The sequence below is a fragment of the Schistocerca cancellata genome, chromosome 9 (assembly GCF_023864275.1).
Source record: "Schistocerca cancellata isolate TAMUIC-IGC-003103 chromosome 9, iqSchCanc2.1, whole genome shotgun sequence".
Taxonomy (NCBI): Eukaryota; Metazoa; Arthropoda; class Insecta; order Orthoptera; family Acrididae; genus Schistocerca; species Schistocerca cancellata.
The window spans coordinates 206,474,524-206,498,147 of record NC_064634.1 but is presented as its reverse complement, the minus strand read 5'-3'; the positions used below and the strand labels follow the sequence as shown (position 1 = coordinate 206,498,147).

General features: G+C 41.4%; 1 protein-coding gene across 8 annotated transcripts in view; it reads right to left on the bottom strand.

Annotated features, from left to right (window-relative positions):
- Nucleotides 1–23,624, bottom strand: part of LOC126101564 (bifunctional 3'-phosphoadenosine 5'-phosphosulfate synthase) — a 375,366-nt gene that overhangs the window by 16,151 nt on the left and 335,591 nt on the right. For all 8 annotated transcript variants that reach the window (XM_049912203.1, XM_049912204.1, XM_049912206.1 and 5 more), the window contains 2 exons: nucleotides 18,011–18,208; nucleotides 16,503–16,739 (listed from right to left, as the gene is read on the bottom strand). In XM_049912203.1, the coding sequence (XP_049768160.1) occupies nucleotides 16,503–16,739; nucleotides 18,011–18,208 (435 nt within the window). The remainder of the gene's footprint in view (nucleotides 1–16,502; nucleotides 16,740–18,010; nucleotides 18,209–23,624) is intronic.

The window sequence follows — 23,624 nt, the reverse complement described above, 5'->3', positions numbered from 1 at the left end:
ACCACTCATAGGAATACAGTAGTGCTGTGAGCAAAAAGGAATAATAGACAAAGGACATTTCCCTTTAGTGTGTGGCCTAAAGCAGGAAATCTGGGTTTGAATCCCACTCTGGCAAAAACTTTTATCTGACATCACTGAGTTACTCCACTGCCCCATTCCAGCAAAAGTCAGATACTTCTATTGTCAAGTGTCACAATCAGTAAAAATACTTATTCTAAATAAGTTTAAGTTAGAATTAGAGGAATGGTTTAAAAATAAGGCAAGTTATTCAACAGAAGAGGACTTAAAGGACATGTATAATAAGGAAAATGGGGTGTCCACTACTATTAAATCTTCATGCCAAGCAGCAGTGCACTCCATTATGCATGGCCGAGAAATACATTGTTGATGCACTCATCTGTGCGTGGCCCCCTGCTAACATCGCATGGTGCCTTCAAGCGCCTGCACCTCAAAACACAGCGATTGGCCACCCAGAATATACAACAACCCAGCTCCATTAACTATGGGGCCTTATTTAACATCATTCCTGATGTCTACAAGCCAGTTCTCATCATGTTGTATTTCTACTTCACAACTCAGAAGCGCTATGCTGCGGTGGACCTGCTGTATGATGTTGATTTGACTGCGTCCTGGCCTTGGAATCCGAATGTTATACTGTAACTTGGACTTCAATGTCTACTAGACTTAGTATGTCAATGGACTTGTGATTTCCACCCAAATTCTGCACTTCACTTGCACTTTCTGGACATTGGTACAACCACCATGAGCTTTCCATAAAGTGTTCATCTACAACTTGGCACTTGGTAACAGGATTACACACATCAAAAAAAGTTTTGCATCATCCTGGTTCCCGAACTCCTGAAGATAGATGCTGGCTGTGGCTATTGTATCACAGACACAGTCCCTTTGACTGTTGAGAGATGTCACTAAACCCGCCCAAAGATGTAAACAACCACGCATAAGCAGCACCGATTAGACGGAGGGTGTCCAAAAGCCGATCAGTTCCAGTCATTCCACCAGGAAGGAGGTACACAGCTCGTGTTGTCTGTAGTTCAGCCCTGCCTAGATGGTCAATACCATAGTTTGATTGTGTCCAAATTGTTACTTTGTGCCAGAAAGGGCTCTCAAGAAGGTAAGTGTCCAGGTGTCTCAGAGTGAACCAATGCGATGTTGTTTGGACATGGAGGAGATAAAGAGAGACAGGAACTGTCAATGAGATGCCTTGCTCAGGCCGCCCAAGGGCTACTACTGCAGTGGATCACCGCTACCCATGGATTATGGCTCAGAGGAACCCTGACAGCAAAGCTACCATGTTGAATAATGGTTTTCGTGCAGCCATAGGAAATTGTGTTATGACTCAAATTGTGTGCAATAGGCTGCATGATGCGCAACTTCACTCCTGACCTCTATGGCGAGGTCCATCTTTGTAATCACGACACCATGCAGCATGGTGCAGATGGGCCCAACAACATGCTGAATGGACTGCTCAGAATTGGCAACATGTTCTCTTCACAGATGAGTGTCGCCCCCATCATGCACATCTTGTGAATGACTTCCTGTAGGCTAATGACATCGCTTGACTAGAGTGGCCAGCATGTTCTCCAGACATGAACCCTATCGAACATGCCTGGGATTGATTTAAAAGGGCTGTTTATGGACAATGTGACCCACCAACCGCTCTGATGGATCTACACCGAGTCGTCGTTGAGGAGTGGGACAATCTGGACCAAAAGTGCCTTGATGAACTTGTGGATAGTATGCCACGACGAATAGAGGCATGCATCAGTGCAAGAGGACGTGCTAATGGGTATTAGAGGTACTGGTGTGTACAGCAATCTGGACCATTACCTCTGAATGTCTCACTGTATGGTGGTACAACACGCAATGTGTGTTTTTCATGAGTAATAAAAGGGGCAGAAATGATGTTTATGTTGATCTCTATTCCAATTTTCTGTACAGGTTCCGGAACTCTCGGAATCAAGGTGATGCAAAACATTTTTTGATGTGTGTATTTATATCAGTGTTGTGTCAATAAACCATAGAACAGTGATATATTTGTTGTGTTATTCCTAGTTATAACATGATAAAATGCTGATGAGCCAGCAGCCCTCTACAATGGAAGCTCTACTCATGCAACTTATTCATCAGTAGGACAAGAACCAGAAGCTGCTACAGAACACCTTCCAACCACATCTTCAAAGCTTACTGCAGGCACAAACAACACAGCAAGTGCTGGCTTTTCCTTCCTTTGATGAGGCTTTCGAGGATTGGGAAGCCTATGAATCAAGATCACTGGGGCATTTCCATGCATTCAGGGTAACTGACACTAGGCTCGTGAAATCTTTGTTTATGTCATGGTCAAAACCTGAGGCTTACCAGTTACTGTGCAAAGTGGCCCCCTTATCTAAGCCTTCAGAGCTAACCTTTTCAAATATTCATTTGTTGCTGACTAAATAGTACCAGAGGCCTACCCATGTTATTTCCTCACGGGTGGCATTTCACTGATGCAAGTAACAGCCAGACCAGACTCGTAGAGAACAGGCCGAAGAGTTGAAAGGTTTAGGGCAAAAATGTTGTTTTGTTCCCCTAAAAGTGAGGAGTCATAAGCAGAAGAAATAATCAGGGACATGATCATCCGGGGTATGCCAGACTGGGATTTCCAGCACAAGGCACTTCAACTTGAAGACCCAGGTGGGATGCCATACTATTAATCAACATCATCCTCCACCTTGCACAAGCCGATCAAACCGGTCTTGGATACTGAAACAATTGCCATCATGTCTGGATTGCTTAAAAAAAAAAATCAACGTGAAGACTGTCCTAAGAGATGGGCCTATTGGCAAAAATGTTCTGCCAATGGCCATTTTGCTTCTGTATGTCAGAAGTCCCATCAGGCAAGACAGCCTCCTGCCCAACAGATGGATGTTAATCTGGTAGCCACTATAGACCACCAAGAGACCTCCAGTAAGCTTTTCATAGAAATGCAAATTGCAAAGAAACCAGTTCAATTGCAATTAGACACCGGCACAGCTGTGAGCATTTTGAATTATGGTACCTATTTGAAACTTGGAGCTCCTCCCTTGCAAGAAACGAAGAGATGTCTAATGGCGTATAATAAACAAACAATTCCAGTCAACTGCCAATGACATATAATGTTACCCACCACATTACCTTCTTATATCTAAAAACAAAGATGATGTGACTTACCAAACGAAAGTGCTGGCAGGTCGATAGACACACAAACAAACACAAACATACACACAAAATTCAAGCTTTCGCAACCAACGGTTGCTTCATCAGGAAAGAGGGAAGGAGAGGGAAAGACGAAAGGATGTGGGTTTTAAGGGAGAGGGTAAGGAGTCATTCCAATCCCGGGAGCGGAAAGACTTACCTTAGGGGGAAAAAAGGACAGGTATACACTCGCACACACACCCATATCCAACCGCACATACACAGACACAAGCAGACATTTGTAAAGGCAAAGAGTTAAAGAGTTTCGGCAGAGTGCGGTTTGACATCTCTGCCGAAACTCTTTAACTCTTTGCCTTTACAAATGTCTGCTTGTGTCTGTGTATGTGCGGTTGGATATGGGTGTGTGTGCGAGTGTATACCTGTCCTTTTTTCCCCCTAAGGTAAGTCTTTCCACTCCCGGGATTGGAATGACTCCTTACCCTCTCCCTTAAAACCCACATCCTCTCGTCTTTCCCTCTCCTTCCCTCTTTCCTGATGAAGCAACCGTTGGTTGCGAAAGCTTGAATTTTGTGTGTATGTTTGTGTTTGTTTGTGTGTCTATCGACCTGCCAGCGCTTTCGTTTGGTAAGTCACATCATCTTTGTTTTTAGATATATTTTTGCCACGTGGAATGTTTCCCTCTATTATATGCATTACCTTCTTAGTCATTTACAGTGATTCCGCTGAGAACTTGTTTGGACTTCTGCTGAGAACTTGTACAGATGTAACTCTTTTCAGAAATTTGGATTTTCAATAGACAATTCTGTGGTATCCAAAGATGTTCTGTACTCAGACCTAGAGACACTTTGCCAAGGTTATGAGGACCTGTTCACCCCAGAACTTGGCACCACAAAGGATTTTGAGGTGCACATTGCACTGAAACATAATGCACAGCCTCAGTAGTTTTGAGCCCGCACCATTCCATCAGCTCTCAGACACCAAATAAAGTAAAATTTGGATCGCCTAACTACAGTTGGGTTCTAGAACCTATTCCTTCTAGTCAGTGAGCTACCCCATTAGTCATAGTGCTAAAGCCATCAGGGAAGATCCGCCTGTGTGATGATTTTAAAGTAACTGTCAACGCCCAATCAGAGATTAAGACATATCCTATTCTGAAGCCAGATGGTTTACTGTCAAAATTGAAAGGTGGAAGCTTCTTCTCTAAAACAGACTTAGCAGATGCATACCTCCAACTTACCCTTGATGCAGAATATCAACAGTTTCTTACACTTACCACACCTCATGGGCTTTAATGTTTGAAACGACTAATGTTTGTATAGCAAGTGCCCCCGCCATTTTTCAAGAGTTTTTGAAAAAAATTTACTCGAAGTGGATGGGTGCATTAACTATTTAGATGGCATCACTGTAACAGGGAAAACAATATAATGTTACCCACCACATTACCTTCTTAGTCGTTTACAGTGATTCCGCTGAGAACTTGTTTGGTAGGTACACCTTCACAAAGTGAAATCTTTATTCAGTGCCTCCAGCCTGAGATTGAATATCTCAGCCACATCATTTCCAGCTCAGGCATTTGACCTCTGGGTAAACATGTTGAAGCCATAATCAAACTTCCCAGACCAACAGTGCTTAATTACTTCATTCCTTTCTGGGGAAGATATTGTATTACTGAAAGTTCTTACCCTCAACAGCAACAGAAACCACCCTCTTGTCCCAGATATGCAGAAAAGGGGTGCGTTTCCACTGGACACCAGCTTGTGGGTGCACCTTCCACAGGTTGCTGTCCCAGTTGTTGACGGTATTTTGTGTCACACGTTTTGAGCCAACAAAACAGATAGTTACTGCAATGGACACACACAGGGAGGCAGAACTGCAATGGACACACACAGGGAGACAGATGGCTCTGAGTACCCTGTGGCCTATGCATCAAAAATATTGACTGACACTCAGTGCAGTTACCCCCAAATAGGAAAAGAAGCACTGGCTATCATCTTCAAATTAAAGAAATTCCACATTTTTGTTTATGGCCCAAAGTTTCACCTCATCACAGACCATAAACCGCTGATCTCCTTATTCAGTCCAGCAGTGAAGATTCCAGACAGGACTGCTTACCGTTTCCAGCACTAGGCTTTATTTTTGGAATGCTACCAGTATGAGGTTCACTTCAGCAACATGACTGAGCATGTCAACACTGATGCCCTCTTCCAGCTTTCATGGGGACCCAAGCCAGAGTTTGACAAAGAAGCAATTCTGTGTTTGCACATCGATGAAGAAGCAGAAGCTGCTGTAGATTCATTTCCCATTACCAGTTCCCGGGTTGCAGACACAACCGATAGCGATGAGGTACGTCAACAAGTCCAGAGTCACAAACTTCATGGATGGCCTGAATGACAAACTCCCAAGACTTCCACTGCCTTTCTCAGACTATGAGACATTGCCCAGTCACCAACCACAAGTAATTCTGGATGAAGATGGAGACATTCCACTGGCTCCTCCTGCTCCACCAGCTCCGTTGCCATGGTCCACACCATACAACCTTCGCCCTGCAGCTGGGGTCCTGAGTCACCAACTCTGCTGAGGACTCAGACGAGGACCCTACGGATGTGGCGTTCATTCACAACAGATGCTTCCCTGCTTCCCCAAGGGGAAAGGGGTGTGATATCTGCCACTATTAAATTCCCGCACCAAGCAGTGGCGCACTCCATGATGTGCGGTCAAGAAATGCATCATTGGCCGCACTTGTTCATGAGAGGCCTGCTGCTAACATCGCAGGCCACCTTCGCATTTGCACGCTTCAAAACACAGTAATTGGCTACCCATAACACTCAGCGATTGGCCACCCAGAGCATGCACTGACTCCAGCCACCAGCTCCATTAACTATGGAGCCTTATTTAACATTGTTCCTGATGTCCACAATCCAGTTCTCATTGTGTTGTGTTTCTACTCTACAACTCGGACGTGCTGTGCTGTGGTGGACCTGCCGTTTGATGCGGATTCAGCTGCACTCTGGACTTAGAATCTGAATGCTATACTGCAACTTGGCCTTCATCGTTTACTAGGCTTAGTGTCTCAACAGACTTGTGATTTCTTTCTGCATTTCACTTGCACTTCCTTCACCATCAATTTAAATAATTTTCCATGAAGTGTTCATTTACAACTTGGTGCTTGGTAACAGAATTGTTTGTATCACTGTTGCATCAGTAAACCATAGAAAGGTGATATATTTATTGTGTTATTCCTAGTCGTTACAGAAAACATCCTAATTAGAGTGTATTTATTCAAATAACGTGTGTAATCATAATATACTTTTTCATTCATGTAAAATGTAGATACTCACATATAATGTTAAACAGGAAGGAAGCTTGTGTACTTCTGTAATTAATATGGTGATACACAATGGAAGATATGGTGTAATTATCCACTTATAGTTATGTAGATGTGTAATGATATATACTATAATGTAAATTATGTAATGAAAATCATCAATTTGCAAATTCCTTAAAAACTGTATGTGTTTAACTAAAAACTACATGTAAATGTATAATTTAAATTGGTGAAGCTAACTGCATGATAAACATGTTGAAAGGATGATAAACAAACATATCACTTCTAAACAACTAAATAAATGGATATGAGTAGGACACAAGTTGAGGGCATTATAGCAGCTCTTCCAAAACTGAAATAGAGGCAGAATGGACTTACAGTGAGAGAAAATAATGGTTGATGGACTAACAATATTTTGTATTGGGTTCCTCATAATGAGAAAATCCCCAGAGAATGATAACATGGAAAATAGATTTACAACATAAAGAAACAAGCAGTTCAAACTTGGATGCAAAAATCTGGATATTATAATGCATGGAGAAGTTTGGATGAGGCTTCTATGCAGCTATGCAGCAGTGCATGACCATTGGCTTAGGATGGTGATGATGAACAGTTTTGAATAGTTTTGAAAGTGTCTCATTTACAACAACTATCAACTTTATTGTGGATTTTCTAAAGGTACTCAGGCAGTGCAGTTTTACCTCTGACAGATGTCTTCAGATTCAAGCATACAACTCCAAATGCAGTTAAATAAATAGTATAATTTAAGTGTGACAGTTTATCATGTTACTGTGGTGTACTGGGTAAGGCATTAAAAGAGCATGCAGACTTGGCCAACTAACTTTTGTATAAGTTTTGCAACAGATCCACAAGAGCAGATGATCTCCAGGTGGACAGAAACATACTGGAGTGATGATGGTACACAAAGACAAGTATCAAACATGTAATTAGTTATTTAATTTCTGTCAGTATTTTTCCGCAGCACGCATTGAAAATTTTATCATGTGTTCACATGTTTTGTCTTTATTGTGTCTGCCAGATTTTGCAGTTAGAAGTAACTAAACTTAACTTATCAACCATCAAATGTAATTTGCTGTGGCCTTTTCCTTTTGGTGACTAGTGTATGTCAAATCATATTCCATTGGCTTGGGGAAGGAAGAGATACATAAGTCTTGGTATGACAATGAACTGAGGTGCATGCAGATAACATGTCTGACAAAGACATAGCTACTGAGGAGTAAAATAAGCTCTTGGAAAGAAACTGAAATTCATGGAGATATAGTGTAACAGGAAGCTGATAAATAACCCAGGTAATGGCAAGATTTCACATTTTCCTTGCTGATTGCAGATTAAATGGAGTGATAATGTTGCCATGTCATAATCAGAATCAAGTCCAAATCTGAAAGTTGTCTCATCAGTGAAGTACAACCTTGGCACTGAAAGCAGATTTATTATGAACATGAACGTACAGCCAAAACAGAACCGACATCCTGGCTATAGCTTGTTGCTGTTTATATAAAAATCAAATATTCCAGAATATACAAATAAAAGAAATTTGAAGAACTTTTCAGAAATGATAATTACTAAATAAAAAATAATTGCTGGTGACTGTGTTCGAATTGGTGACCTGCAGCATGCCAGCCAGTGATGCTAGCTGCTATGCCACACTGCATACAGCACAGCCCCCAGCATTCCACTCTCTGCTGGAGAAACAGTGACCACTGTTTCAGAAGTTCTCTTTGGAGTCAGCAGTAGCAATCTGGATCCAGATCTTATCACTGGTCTTCTGTGTGGCAGTGCTGGTGGGTCTGTGCATCTTGGTCATGTTGTCACATCCTCCTCACTATCATGAGCATCGAAGCTTCATGGTCACTGAGCGGGTCTTCTGTTCGCTTGAACAAGAATTCCACATAGACAATTTGCAGCTAGGACTGAATAAGGCTTCATATGGAGGACATGAACGATTTCTCTGCAGTTTTGTCTTTGTGATGAAGGGTCATAATCCTTGACTTTGTATCTGATGTCTGACAAGTGACAAGGGATATGATATGGTCCAGAATAGCAATTTAGTAGCTTTTATGGTAGTCCCACTTTCTACACAGACATAAAAATCTATACCAAGTTTCTGGGCTGTATCTCACTGACCAGTGCTAGGCATTATTACACTCTCAGTTTTTCTCCTGAGCATCCAGGATCCATAAGTGAGCCAGGTGTTTTGCTTCTACAGTTTTGATGATGCTTGACATTTCATGTAATCATCCTGATTATCATCCAGTTGAAACGAGAACAGTGTATCCATTGTTGCATCAGCATCATGACCGTGGAGCAGAAAGAACAGGGTGGAGCCTGTACTGCCTTGCTTCATTGTTTTGTATGTGAATGTCACAATAGGCAGAATTACACTCCTGGAAATTGAAATAAGAACACCGTGAATTCATTGTCCCAGGAAGGGGAAACTTTATTGACACATTCCTGGGGTCAGATACATCACATGATCACACTGACAGAACCACAGGCACATAGACACAGGCAACAGAGCATGCACAATGTCGGCACTAGTACAGTGTATATCCACCTTTCGCAGCAATGCAGGCTGCTATTCTCCCATGGAGACGATCGTAGAGATGCTGGATGTAGTCCTGTGGAACGGCTTGCCATGCCATTTCCACCTGGTGCCTCAGTTGGACCAGCGTTCGTGCTGGACGTGCAGACCGCGTGAGACGACGCTTCATCCAGTCCCAAACATGCTCAATGGGGGACAGATCCGGAGATCTTGCTGGCCAGGGTAGTTGACTTACACCTTCTAGAGCACGTTGGGTGGCACGGGATACATGCGGACGTGCATTGTCCTGTTGGAACAGCAAGTTCCCTTGCCGGTCTAGGAATGGTAGAACGATGGGTTCGATGACGGTTTGGATGTACCGTGCACTATTCAGTGTCCCCTCGACGACCACCAGTGGTGTACGGCCAGTGTAGGAGATCGCTCCCCACACAATGATGCCGGGTGTTGGCCCTGTGTGCCTCGGTCGTATGCAGTCCTGATTGTGGCGCTCACCTGCACGGCGCCAAACACGCATACGACCATCATTGGCACCAAGGCAGAAGCGACTCTCATCGCTGAAGACGACACGTCTCCATTCGTCCCTCCATTCACGCCTGTCGCGACACCACTGGAGGCGGGCTGCACGATGTTGGGACGTGAGCGGAAGACGGCCTAACGGTGTGCGGGACCGTAGCCCAGCTTCATGGAGACGGCTGCGAATGGCCCTCGCCGATACCCCAGGAGCAACAGTGTCCCTAATTTGCTGGGAAGTGGCGGTGCGGTCCCCCACGGCACTGCGTAGGATCCTACGGTCTTGGCGTGCATCCGTGCGTCGCTGCGGTCCGGTCCCAGGTCGACGGGCATGTGCACCTTCCGCCGACCACTGGCGACAATATTGATGTACTGTGGAGACCTCACGCCCCACGTGTTGAGCAATTCGGCAGTACATCCACCCGGCCTCCCGCATGCCCACTATACGCCCTCGCTCAAAGTCCGTCAACTGCACATACGGTTCACGTCCACGCTGTCGCGGCATGCTACCAGTGTTAAAGACTGCGATGGAGCTCCGTATGCCACGGCAAACTGGCTGACACTGACGGCGGCGGTGCACAAATGCTGCGCAGCTAGCGCCATTCGACGGCCAACACCGCGGTTCCTGGTGTGTCCGCTGTGCCGTGCGTGTGATCATTGCTTGTACAGCCCTCTCGCAGTGTCCGGAGCAAGTATGGTGGGTCTGACACACCGGTGTCAATGTGTTCTTTTTTCCATTTCCAGGAGTGTATATCCCAATCTCCCTGTTCAACTCCAACATTAGTGTCATTTAGAAAACTTTTCCATGGTCAAGAGATCATCACATGGAGTGCTCCGTGCTTGAAATTGATGTCTTCTACAAGGAACCTTGCAAGTTTTTCAGCTCTGACAGTCAGCACAGCTTTGGTGACAGCACAGTGGGTGAGGTAGTGAGTGCAAATTATTATCCATTGATTCTGATTTGTCAACTTCAGGAACCTCTCGAAGAGGTTGATTCCTATTTGGTGAAATAGTACTGCTGCAGGTGGCACTAGCACTGCAAGCCTTGGAGATAATTGCAGCACATGCTTCCATTGCCAATATTCCTTACAGTGGCTCACATAGTATCTAACAGATTGGTAGGGACCTGACCAGTGGTATGTGTGTCTGATTCACTCTAGAGTCTTCATATGCCCAAGGTAACCTGATGTTGCAGCATTGTGGAAATACTTCTGGATAGCTGGTTGCAGATGAGCTGGGATGATAAGCAACCACATCCACCCCATCAGATCATAGTCCCTCTTATAAAATGTTCCATTCTCTTTTGGTCAGTTCCTCATTCTTCAAGACTGATGTGGTTTTCAGAAATACTGAACCTCCTCTTTGTTCAGCAGTAATGTCATGTAATGCAGTGATGATTGAGACTTCATCCACACTGCTGTCTTCCACCAAAGGAACCACTGAAAGGCAGTCAGTGTCCTTGTATTCACATTCGTTTTTGTATATCAGTGTGACGATGTATTCTTGGACCCTCAGTGCTCACCTTCCCAGCTCACTCAAAGGATCACTTAGGCGTCAGCCAGTGTAGACAATGATTGTCTCTCACAAAGATGGTTTGCCAAACAAATATGGATATAACACGTTGATGGCCCGAACAACAGCAAGGCACTCTTTCTCGGTCGTAGAGTACTCTGAAAGTTTAAGCTATCACCTTTTCCTGAATTTGTGCAATAACTGCACCTATCCCGTATCTGTTAGCATTGGTGTGAAGTTCAGTCTCAGCATCCTCATCATAAAGTGCTAGGGCTGGAAAAGAGGTTTGTGCACCCTTAAGGACAAGAAAAGACCTTTAAAAAAATCATTTCAGGGAAATCTGGCATCAAAGTCCTGTATGAATTGCTGGTTGTACAAGCACATTCCAAGAAAACTTTAGATTATGGATGTGGCAAGGAGTCAGAAAATTTATGCTTGCTCTTATTTTCTCTGGATTGGGACAGACTCTCCCATCTCCACTAACAAGATTCCCTATTTTTTATTCCTTGCGTAATGAAGAGACGCTTCTTTGGATACATGTGGACACCTTTCAACACAATTTTCAGGTGGCTTAGATGATAATCAAATATCTTTTAAAAAAATGACAGTGTCCTATAGACAGCAAAAACATTCATTTAAGGTGTCAAAGGTGTTCATCACCACTTTTGAAGCTGGCAGGAGCCTGCAATGGTTATGGTTGTTGCTGGCATGTAAATATCTCCTGTGAGCCTGAGTAGCTTTTTGAAATCAACAAAAACTTCACAGTTTAAATGGACACCTAGATTGATGACTGTAACTTGTCTTGTTGATGATGGGGAAGCAACATTTTCAATGGCAAACAACTGCCCAGAGCAGTGTTTGTTACATGTGCTTGTTAAAAATAACTTTATCAGCCTGGAGATATAATATTCCAAAGTCTTTGATTGCTTGTGATGCCTGCAAGAAATACCATCCAAGAATAGCATTATGATTTCACTGGTAGTTACTCTTCCAGTACAAGTTCCTTTCAGCTGCAAGTATTTCCCATTTGTGACTTTTAGTACAATCACTTTCATATAATGGAACACAATCTTTTTTAGCCGTCAATGATAAACATTTGACGATACAGGAAAGAAAGCTCTTGACTCGACTAGTGCTCAGACAGGGTTGCCAGCAATGATAATAGTGATGAGGTTCCTGACATCTTGGTAAGTGTCACATATGAAGGATTTTCATCTGTGGTGGACTCATCTCAATAGATGGTTGCTTCACTAAGTTTTCCTGAATTCAGTGACTAGGCGAGAGGCTGGTAACTTTGTACGATGATGGGGCAACAGCTATGGCATATAGGTGAACAGCCTTATCCAGGCTACAGTTGCGATGGTAGTGTAGCAGTTGTAGTCAAAAACTCATCTCCTTTCTCTGCAGTAGAATACAAAGTGTCCAGGACACCCAAAACTGAAAATATACAAGTGTGTTTTCCTCTGTCCTCCAATATCTCTTCTTCTGTGAGGTCTTATACTTGGCAGAGCAGCTGATTTTACATGCACTAGTTGGGTACGAGGGTGTCATTTGATGGCTGTGGCTTAAGTCTGATCTGGCTGAGTCCATTCTGCCTGGTGTTTTCGACTGCTGGAAGAGATTGATTCTAAAGATCTTTACACCTCTTGTTCAACATTCTCTATTACTGCCTGATGTATGAGGTTGACATCCATAGCCGCTATCTCTTGCTTACTCAGTCTGATATTTATAACTACCAAAAAATGCTGTACCTCTTCTCTTACAATATGGTGTATGAAAGAGGTAAGGCAAAACTCATCTTCCACAGCTGCCATAGGGGTCACATTCAGGAATCAGTCATACCTGTTTCATCCAACTCTTTCTGTTGCATTTCCTCAATGTGCTGGCATCTCTTGATGAATACCTCTGTTGTTGTGATATCCTTCATCAGAAGAGCTTGATACATCTCTTCTGTGACTCCTTTCATCAAATGTGTAATTTTGTCAGCAGTCATATTCAGACTCTCAATGTAGCAGAGGATCAAAACATTCCTGTATGTAGGACTGGGTCATTTCTTCATGATGTTGGACCCTTTCTTTCAATTGTTCTTCTGCTAAGCTTACTTGCTGCTGACTTTCACCAAACTTTTCTTTAGTTCAGCCTTGAATTTATCCCAGATTTTGGGCTTCTCTTCATTTTTCTCACACCACTACTTGACTGTGATGTCCTGGTAAAATTATAGATTTCCCAAACACACCAAGTCCCCATCCTGTTATATTTGGTGACTCAGGCAAATCTTTTCAGAGATTTCATTGGGTTCTGACTGGCACCTCTGGAAAACATTCTGAGGTGCCTAATGTGCAGCTGACTTACTGCTATTTTAGTATCTGTTAGCCTCCTGAATGTACAAACCTTGAGAACAATATACTGCTTTGTATTCTGGTTCCTCTCCTTGTAGGTGATGCCTTTTACATTGTCTAACTGGAACCATGGTGATGTAGACATTTTGAAGTACCTAATGTCTCACAAAACAGAATCATGTCGTAACCAAAATCAAGCCCAAACCTGAAAGCAGGGTCGTAAATGGAGTACAACACTTGGCACTGAAAGCACATTTATCATGAATATGAACTTAAATCAAGAACAGAGCATAAATGACCTCTTGGATGAACATTTCACAGTATACAAACATAAGAAACTTTGAAAAGCTTCCAGAAATTATAACTTCTTCTTCTTCTTCTTCTTCTTCTTCTTCTTTTCCTTCAGTGTTTGTCCCACGTGCCTATGGGGTCCACTACATGGTTCCGTTGTCTCCATTTCGCTCTATCACGGGTTGCATTTGGGTGGATGTCCACACATTTAAGGTCTTTATGAATCATGTCAGCCCAATGTTGCTTAGGTCTGCCTTTGGGTCTTCTGCATACGACTTCAAGTGTGTAACCTGCCTTGGCAATAGAGTCATCACCAGCCCGTAAGACATGCCCAAACCATTGAAGATGACTCACACATCTTGTCTTGGATTGGTGCAACACCAAACTGTTTCCTGATGCTGTCATTGGAAACATGATCTAACTTAGTTAGGCCCACTGTCCACCTTAGTATCTTCGTTTCCAGTCTTGACCTCTATGACTGCAATTTCTCTAGTGGGCCCTTCAACAGCATGGGTGACGGGTATTGGTGGATGGGGAAACTCTTCTGTTAAGATCTTCTTGAAGCAGCTGCGCCATCATCCTCTGGCCTTCTTCCAGTCAACTAGCAGATTACTGGTCTCATCACGGACTCTATAGAACTGATGAACATCTTCTGAATTGTGATGTCTTGCTTTAGCGAGTCGATATAAGTCCTGCTCTCCATCACATGTGTCAAGTTTCACATATAGATCAGCATAACATGAGGGGTTGGTTGCTGCTGTAATCTGTTTTGCATCTCTTCAGGCTGTTCTGTATGCATTCCATCACCCCACAGTTTTATCAGCAAGAAACTCTGGATACACTCATTTCTTTGTGTGTACTGTGTCTTTGACAATGGAATCAAAGCCACATATCTTTATCCATCCTCCATTGTCCTGGTTTTGTTGTCCCAAGAACTGCCTGTGTTGTCCCAAGAACTGCCTGTGCAGCTTTGTGAGCAGACTCTTTCAGTTTCTCCTAGATTTCTTCAACTGTAGTAACTGGTGGCAAAGTAATGCGGGCTATGATCCTCGAATTTACACGATTTGATTCTTGCAGGTCCTGTGTGATCTAGGTGCTTGTTTGTTGGTAACTTGATTCGTAGCTTGCAAATCAATGGATTGTGTTGTGTCAAAACTGTTTCATAGGGAATGACCTTTGCATCAAGCTCATCTTTGAGATCACGGTGTCTCATGAGGATGTAGTCAATCTGTGTGGCATTAGTGCTGCTATAATACGTGATTAGATGTGAGTCATGCTTTTTGAACCATGTGTTCGCAATTGCCAGGTTATGAGCTTCTGAGAAATTCTTTTCTCGGAATCCATGCCCACTGTGAGCGGTATGTTCTTCCTTTCTGCACCCTATGTGCCCATTCAGATCACCAGCAATGATGATGTAATCTTCTGGGGGCACTCCAATCTTTGCATCAAGCATCCTCCAAAAGGAGTCCTTGATGGAAATTGCTTAGCCAGTTTGTAGAGTGTAGGTCCTGAAAAAGTGGATTTTTTTTGCAGGCAATCATCATATCATTGCACTTCAGAGACATTACCATCAGACTTGGATGACACTATAATGCCAATGCCACTAGCTGTTCCGCACGTGCCCTTATACATCAGCTTGTAACCGCATCCAATGTCGTATGATTTGCTTCTGCTCCACCGTATTTCTTGAATCACACAGATGTCTATGCATCAGGTTTCAAGGACTTAAGATAGCTCATTGTACCATCCAGTCATGGTGCCAGCATTGAGTGTTGCAAGACAGGATGCAAGGGCTAGCTTGTTTAGCCGTCGGCACCCGTGCGATGGTAACGCTTGTGCATATTTCTCATGCTGACCAGGCCATGCCAACGCGCGTTGCCTGCAGGGTATGCCCTAGCCTTTGTACCAGATCCAGAAGACAACATTTTCATAAACATGTGACAGAATTTTTATGGTCAGCTTGTCACATAGCCTGTCACCAAGCATTTTAGAGCTACTGCCAGCAGAAGGAAAGGCCACTCGTAATGTGGAGAACAGATGGCTGTTACAGCCACTCCTAACATGGAATACAGACGATGCTGAAGTTGGTTCTTCCACCTTCTTTGCCATTGGGTCTCCAGACCTTGTCCACCATTGAAGCTGTTGACTAACTTCAAGAGAAATGGAAAGAGAAAGAGCTCCGACAGTTGAAGAATGAGCTATAGGAAGCACTGCCAAACCTTATCATCAGTAATCTGAGAACTGTCCTGTGGACAATAAAATTTTGCGAAATACAGATGACAAAGAAATTAGTTTCTTCATGTCACTATCACATAAGCACTAAGAATGAAAGGATATCAGCAAAGGGAAAAATATAATACTGGCATCAGGACTGGTACAAGAACAAGTAGGATAGCCCCACCTTGCCCTGCTACACACTGTCAATCCATTATTCAAAGCCACAGAGAGATTATTCAACAGGACAGAGGGTTATAGCAACTATTCTCAGAATTCAAAAGTCCTACATAGAAGAAGCGCCACAGTGGGTGGAGTTACCAGCTTCTGCCATGACAATTCCCATAACATGTCAGGACTGAACTGGAGAGAAGATTGTCACTTTTGATATAATGTTATAAAAGTTCCTTGTCCATATTTTAAATGCTTTCAGTCAAATATTATGATGGTTATGGGCCTACTTTTACCTTTCATACTGGTAAGTGAGCATCTTAACAATCTTTTTCTGTTGAAGAAATATCTGTATTACGTAAAGAGACTCTCACACAGTACTTACCATTCGAGCCTTTGCGTGCCACTGAACTTCAGTGGGTCCTGCATACTGCATTGGAGATGGGAAAATTGCCAACAGGGTAGACTCTGGATCGAGTACTCCTTCATCTAATACTGCTTTATGCTGCTCCATTCTCACTGGCAGGGGCACATCATCATCCTTTGTCCAACCACCCAAAGGATGCAGAAGCAGCACTGGTTTCCGGAAGCCATGCTCCTCCAAGAGCCTTCGTTTTGTGTCCTTTCACAATGGAAATGACATTATCATGTTGTGAATGCATAATACTAAAAGTGTATACAGTTATTGTATATATGAGAATGGTGTGACTATAGATAAATGATTCTAAACTACAGCAATATTTAATGTAAGGAGCCTAATGTACAATAAGTCAGACAGGAAGGAATCAAATGTAGCACATCTCTATAAAAGACCTAATATAGCAGAAAAACTCTACAGACAGTTCAATATATTGCCTAAACTTATTCTTAGATGATACAAAGTTTTGGTAAAAGGAAGTACAGCGTTTAGTTCATGACAGAACAGTTAGAGAAAAAGTTACTTCTGTATACCACACTAAAGATGACTGCTGACGATCTGACAGGCACAATACAAGTTTTAAGTCTCACATGATAGAGCATTTTGTGACATGGCAGAGGAATATATGGAAGTCTGTTAGGTGAAGAATAGAAGCTGACAATACAAAATAGGTTACATTTATTATACTCAAATCTTAACTGCTGAGAAGAAAATGGACCCAGAAACCTCTAATTATATGACAGTTGAAAAATCATAGTGTTATTGTTAATAACATGTTTTGTAACAATATATCCTCTCTTCCACATTCTATATCCTCCATTGCATAACCACTGCTTCCAATTCACCATGAATTAAGAATTCCTCACTAATTTTCCTCCTACAGAAATTGATTTTATTTTCCAGACTGTTTGTAGTCATCATGCACTACCACGCCCTGCTGCATAACCCACACTACATCGTTACTTGGTGGAAATTGTCACTGATTCTCCTTATTTAAGTTTTATATCAGAATATTAGGACTTATAACTAGAAAACTATCTTTAGAAATACAGTAGCCTTGACAGTTATTTACAAGAGAAATTCAGGAAATTCTGCACAGATACCTCCCAGTGAGCATCTTTATAGAAAGAAAATTAAGCGACTTATAAGAAAAATAATGTAGAATATTGCTATTTCTAAGCTGCATATGATGTCCCACTAAAATTTGTTGCATTTTTTGAATGACTGAAAAAAAAGGATTTCTATGTATAAAAATAATAAAAATGAAAGGTTTGCAGCCATAAAGATGTCTACAGTTGCAATAAAGTAGAATATTTTTATTAAATTATGAAACATACGGCTTTTATGGAAAATCTAATTTACCCCTTAAAACTCTGAATTTGCATATAAAAAATTAAAAGTTGGCATAATATTACAACTATTTAAAATCTGATAACTGACAAGTCTTATATTAGAGAAAGAAAGATAAGACATACCTGCATAAGTAATGCATGTCCATTGTGGATTGGGTTTCGAAGCTGGAATGCAAAAACAGCATCTGCACCCATTTCCCTAAACCTTGCTCGAAGTTCAAGTGGCGTTAGACGATAGCTGTCTAGTCCATCATTCCATCGGATCCTTTCAAGTACCTCCAGGTCACCACCGACTAACCAGTCACCACTTTCATAAATCATCTGTAATGAATTGCTTGCATGATTTCAACATAGTGAGAAAGCTATTATGTATGCAAAAAACTAATTACACAACAAAAAAAAAGGCAAAATGTTGTGAAAATTCAAGTGATTCAATCTCTTATAAATATGTGCCGTGAAAGACAGATTTTGATGAGTTAGGGTTAATATTAATTGGACAAAATCCTGATATATTACAAAGACATACTACATTTTTAAATCTGTGTCTTAACATATCTAAAACTATATGATATGTAATAACATTAGCATGATTAACATTATATGGGAAAACCCAGTTGGAATATAAAAACTAATGTGAGAAAAGGCAACCATTTGTTGTATAACAAAAGCACTGAACAGCTGGTAGGGAAATATACAACAAGATGTTGCGAATGTTGCTCAGTTGTCATTTTTTCTCCAGAGGACAGTTCACACACACACACACACACACACACACACACACACACACGCATTTTACAGACAGAGAGGAGTGGCCTGCTTCAATATGGGTACTGACACTTATACAGATTATTGATACCAGCCAAATTTTGAAATATTAAGCAGTGAATTTATGACAATGGTAGAGCAATGACAGCTCTGCGTAAGTAGAAATTACATTGGTAAAGCAATGGGTAATATTCTGGATGTTTGTTTGGGATGCTGATGACTTCCGATCCTGACATGGTCATATAGACTTATTTTTCTGATAGCTTCTCTTAATGTGCCTAAATGCACTCATACAACTGATGAAATAGCTTTTATGATTTCATTCCCATCTGTCAAAATGTAAAAAGCCAGTATGAAAGAGAAGACAGGGGACTCAAATAAGTAATAGGAACATGATAGACTTACAGAACACAACACAATTAATCACAAATGTCTTCAAGAGAATGTGGGAAGTAGAATGAGAATCTGATAAGAGAAATTACTGAAAACAAGAATATAAAGAAAACAAATCAGAATCTTGTGTTGAGCAGAAATTGAATTCTGTCATTAATGAAAAACATAGAAAGAACTGTACAAGGATTTAAAGATGTCATTACATGTTTTTATGCTTCAAGAAATAAATACAAACGTAGATACTGCAGTTAATAATGAATATACTAACACCCTGAAAGTAATGTCACATGAGTGTGTCAAGTCATTCAAGTTACAAATAAATGAGATATACCTATACATAGTGTCTCAATAAATATAGCTTAACATACGGAAATCCTTATAAAAAAGGAACTCGCAACATTATTTATGGAAGGTTTGCAGAACAAGACAATTCCCCAAAACTGATACAAGGCTGATATTACTCAACAAAATGTTCTCAGTCTTCCAACTGCATCAGGTGGTTAAAATGCCACAGGCTTTCCACCAAGTACTCAACCATTGTCCAATGGAAATGACTGCTGTTGGGCTGCTGGTAATATTCTTATGTACTCATATGTGACATGACTATTATTCATGGTATTGGCATATGTGTTCATATTGCCTCTGAGCTCACTGCTTGGAATGCTATCTGATAAAATTACAAATTGCATAGGAAAAGTATTGGATTTAAATCAAACAGAGGAACAAACTGGCTTTAGAAGTGGGATTTATGAGGATGAATTACCACTTGCCTGAGATTCACCGATTTTGAGAAAAATTTTAGTTTTCAACCAAATCAATATTGACAGCCTTAGAGAACCCAAATAGTGGAAAATTTAGAATTGAAAGAGGAGTCAGGCAAAGAGATTCTCTCCCACCAAAACTACAGTTTATACACGTCAAACTGAGAATATGTATTAATTGAACATGCCTAAATTTACTGATGACGTTGTTCTGTTTGCCTCTAGTCCTGATAAACTTCAACAACATTTGGAATAACTTAATAGAGCAAGTTTGAAAGCAGGTCTGAAAAATCAATTAAAAGGAGATTAATATAATGTACAAGCTACACACTGAACAGAAAATAGTGAAAGTATACAATAAGTCATAGAATGAGCTGAAGAGTTTTTGTCTCTAGAACAGCTGAAATCAGTTACTAGATAGACAAAACAAAAGAGTAAAAATGATCTAGTTTGCATCTGCAAAAAATTTTATAGTATGCAAATTTTACTATAAGTGTTCTTTCCAGTCCTGACTTGCAACAATGAGGACTTTTAATGTGAAAACCACTGGGTTACCGAGCAAGTAATGGAGTACACATGTTTGGAATTACTGGGAGACACCAGAAAGCAGACAGATAGATTGGTGAAGGGCTGGAATGGAATAAGTAATTATTTAGATATACATTTGACTGTAATGAAAATGAAATCTACATATGTGGGACATGTGTGTGCAAATGAATGGTTGATATACCAAGAAAGGTATTCCTGAATTTCAGGAAATATCATAAAAACAACAAAAAGACGGGTAGGTGACATTAGAAAACTTGTTAGAGCAGCAATCAAAATGCATAGCTAAAGACTGCAATGGACAGAAAACTCAGGGGAGAGGAAGGGGGGGGGGGGCTTCCTTAGCAGTAGTTATTAACTGGTCAAGGATGATGGTGATGGTGGTGGTGGTGATAGTAATGATGATCTAATGATATTACCTTTGGAACATATAATAATAGCTATAACAAAAGAAATTTACTAACAATGAAGGAAAAGACAGATTGGTACTTACAGTAAAGAAGACATTTAAGTTGCAGACAGGCAACATTAAAAGACGCTTACATAGCTTTCAGCCACAGCCTTCATCAGCAAAAGAAAAACACACACTGCTCATACTCACGAGCAAGCACACCTCGTGCACACATGACTGCCATCTCCAGTATCTCACGCCAGAAGTGTCTTTTAATTGCGCCTGTCTGCAATTTAATGTGTCTTATTTATGGCAAGTAACAATGTGTTCTTTCCTACATTGTTGATATCCTGCCTGGAGTTCCATTGTTTGATAAGCAATTTGCTGTAGTTTTGGGAACAGTATCTTACTACTAGTCAACAGCTGCCCCAATTATCAACCACTTAAATGCCTCGTGCATGATAGACCTTGTCACAAGGAGTTATTTTGCATGCTTCAGTGATTCAGAGAGCCATACCATAGGTGGATCACATCAGAAGGGTATGTGTGGAGGGGCCAGACTACAATATTGCTGCTGAAGAGGAGAAGTAGCCTTTTCAGCAATCAGAGGGGCAGTAGTCTAGGTGACTACCTGATCTGGTCTTGTAAAATGAGCTAATATGGCTTGCAAATGGCTGAAAGCCAGGGCAAACCACAGCTGTTGATTTTACTCAGGACATGCAGCTCTACTGTATGGTATAATGATGGTATCCTCCTGAGTAAAATATTATCATGTCAGACATTCCTCCATTCACATCTCTGAGCAGGAATACTCAGGAGGATTCTGTCATGAGAAAAATATCCTGATGCATCAAGGAAAAGTCAGTTTGGTTATGGAAGAAAGTATGGGGGGTACAAATTTTAGAGGGAGACTGAGGCTTAATAATAGTTAACAGGTTCAAGTGAACGTAGCTTGCAATAATTACAAAGAGATGAAGAGGCTTGCACAGGATAGTCTAACATGGAGAGCTGCTTTAATTATTAATTCACACAAGGAAGGCTGATGCATTAACATGTCCAACTGAAATCTGAATACTGGGTGCTGAACAAGAGTCAAATTTTCACTTTTGTGATTTTAAGAAATTAACCAAAAGTTGTGCCCAGTGTGGAAAAGATGATATACATAGTGAATTACTCTCTAAAGCATTCCAAGAAACAAATAGTTTAGGGGAATAAAATGATATTACACATTTTTTTGTAAGGGACTGAGTTTCTTTTTATTCAGAAATAGTGGTTGCCTTGCAAAATAGCTGGTGAAAAATTGTGATTTTGGCAGAGACCAATTCTGACAATTTCCTTACATCAGAAATGATAAGTGAACTACCTTGAAACTAATTTAAATGTACTTGTCTCATCCTAAACTGGTTCTGTAATGTATGAAATCAAATTCACTGGAAGCTGAAGCTACAATACCCTCATGATCAGAACATTTTAAGAGATACTAGCATGATTGTAACTTGACAATATAGGAATACCTGACCTGGAGAGATGATGTTTCCTGTGCAGTGCCATCTACATCTACATCCATACTCCGCAAGCCACCTGTCAGTGTGTGGCGGAGGGTACCCTGAGTACCTCTATCGGTTCTCCCTTCTATTCCAGTATTGCATTGTTCGTGGAAAGAAGGATTGTCGGTATGCCTCTGTGTGGGCTATAATCTCTCTGATTTTATCCTCATGGTCTCTTTGCGAGATATACGTAGGGGGGAGCAATATACTGCTTGACTCTTCGGTGAAGGTATGTTCTCGAAACTTCAACAAAAGCCCGTACCGAGCTACTGAGCGTCTCTCCTGCAGAGTCTTCCACTGGAGTTTATCTATCATATCCGTAACGCTTTTGCGTGTCTGGTACGGATCCCACATCACTGCATTCAAGCAGTGGGCAAACAAGCGTACTGTAACCTACTTCCTTTGTTTTCGGATTGCATTTCCTTAGGATTCTTCCAATGAATCTCAGTCTGGCGTCTGCTTTACAGACAATTAATTTTATATGGCCATTCCATTTAAATCACTCCTAATGCATACTCCCAGATAATTTATGGAATTAACTGCTTCCAGTTGCTGACCTGCTATATTGTGGTTAAATGATATGGGATCTTTCTTTCTATGTATTTACAGCACATTACACTTGTCTACATTGAGATTCAATTGCCATTCCCTGCATCATGCATCAATTTGCTGCAGATCCTCCTGCATTTCAGTACAATTTTCCATTGTTACAACCTCTCGATATACCACAGCATTATCCACAAAAAGCCTCAGTGAACTTCCGATATCATCCACAAGGTCAATTATGTATATTGTGAATAGCAACAGTCCTACGACACTCCCCTGTGGCACACCTAAAATCACTCTTACTTTGGAAGACTTCTCTCCATTGAGAATGACATGCTGCGTTCTGTTATCTAGGAACTCTTCAATTCAATCACACAATTGGTCTGATAGTCCATATGCCCTTACTTTGTTCATTAACCGACTGTGGGGAACTGTATCGAGCACCTTGCGGAAGTCAAGAAACATGGCATCTACCTGGGAACCCATGTCTATGGCCCTCTGAGTCTCGTGGACGAATAGCGCGAGCTGGGTTTCACACGATTGTCTTTTTCGAAACCCATGCGGATTCCTACAGAGTAGATTTCTAGTTTCAGAAAAGTCATTATACTTGAGCATAATATGTGTTCCAAAATTCTACAACTGATCGACGTTAGAGATATAGGTCTATCGTTCTCCACATCTGTTCGATGTCCCTTCTTGAAAATGGGGATGACCTGTGCCCTTTTCCAATCCTTTGAAACACTACACTCTTCTAGAGACCTACGGTACACCGCTGCAAGAAGGGGGGC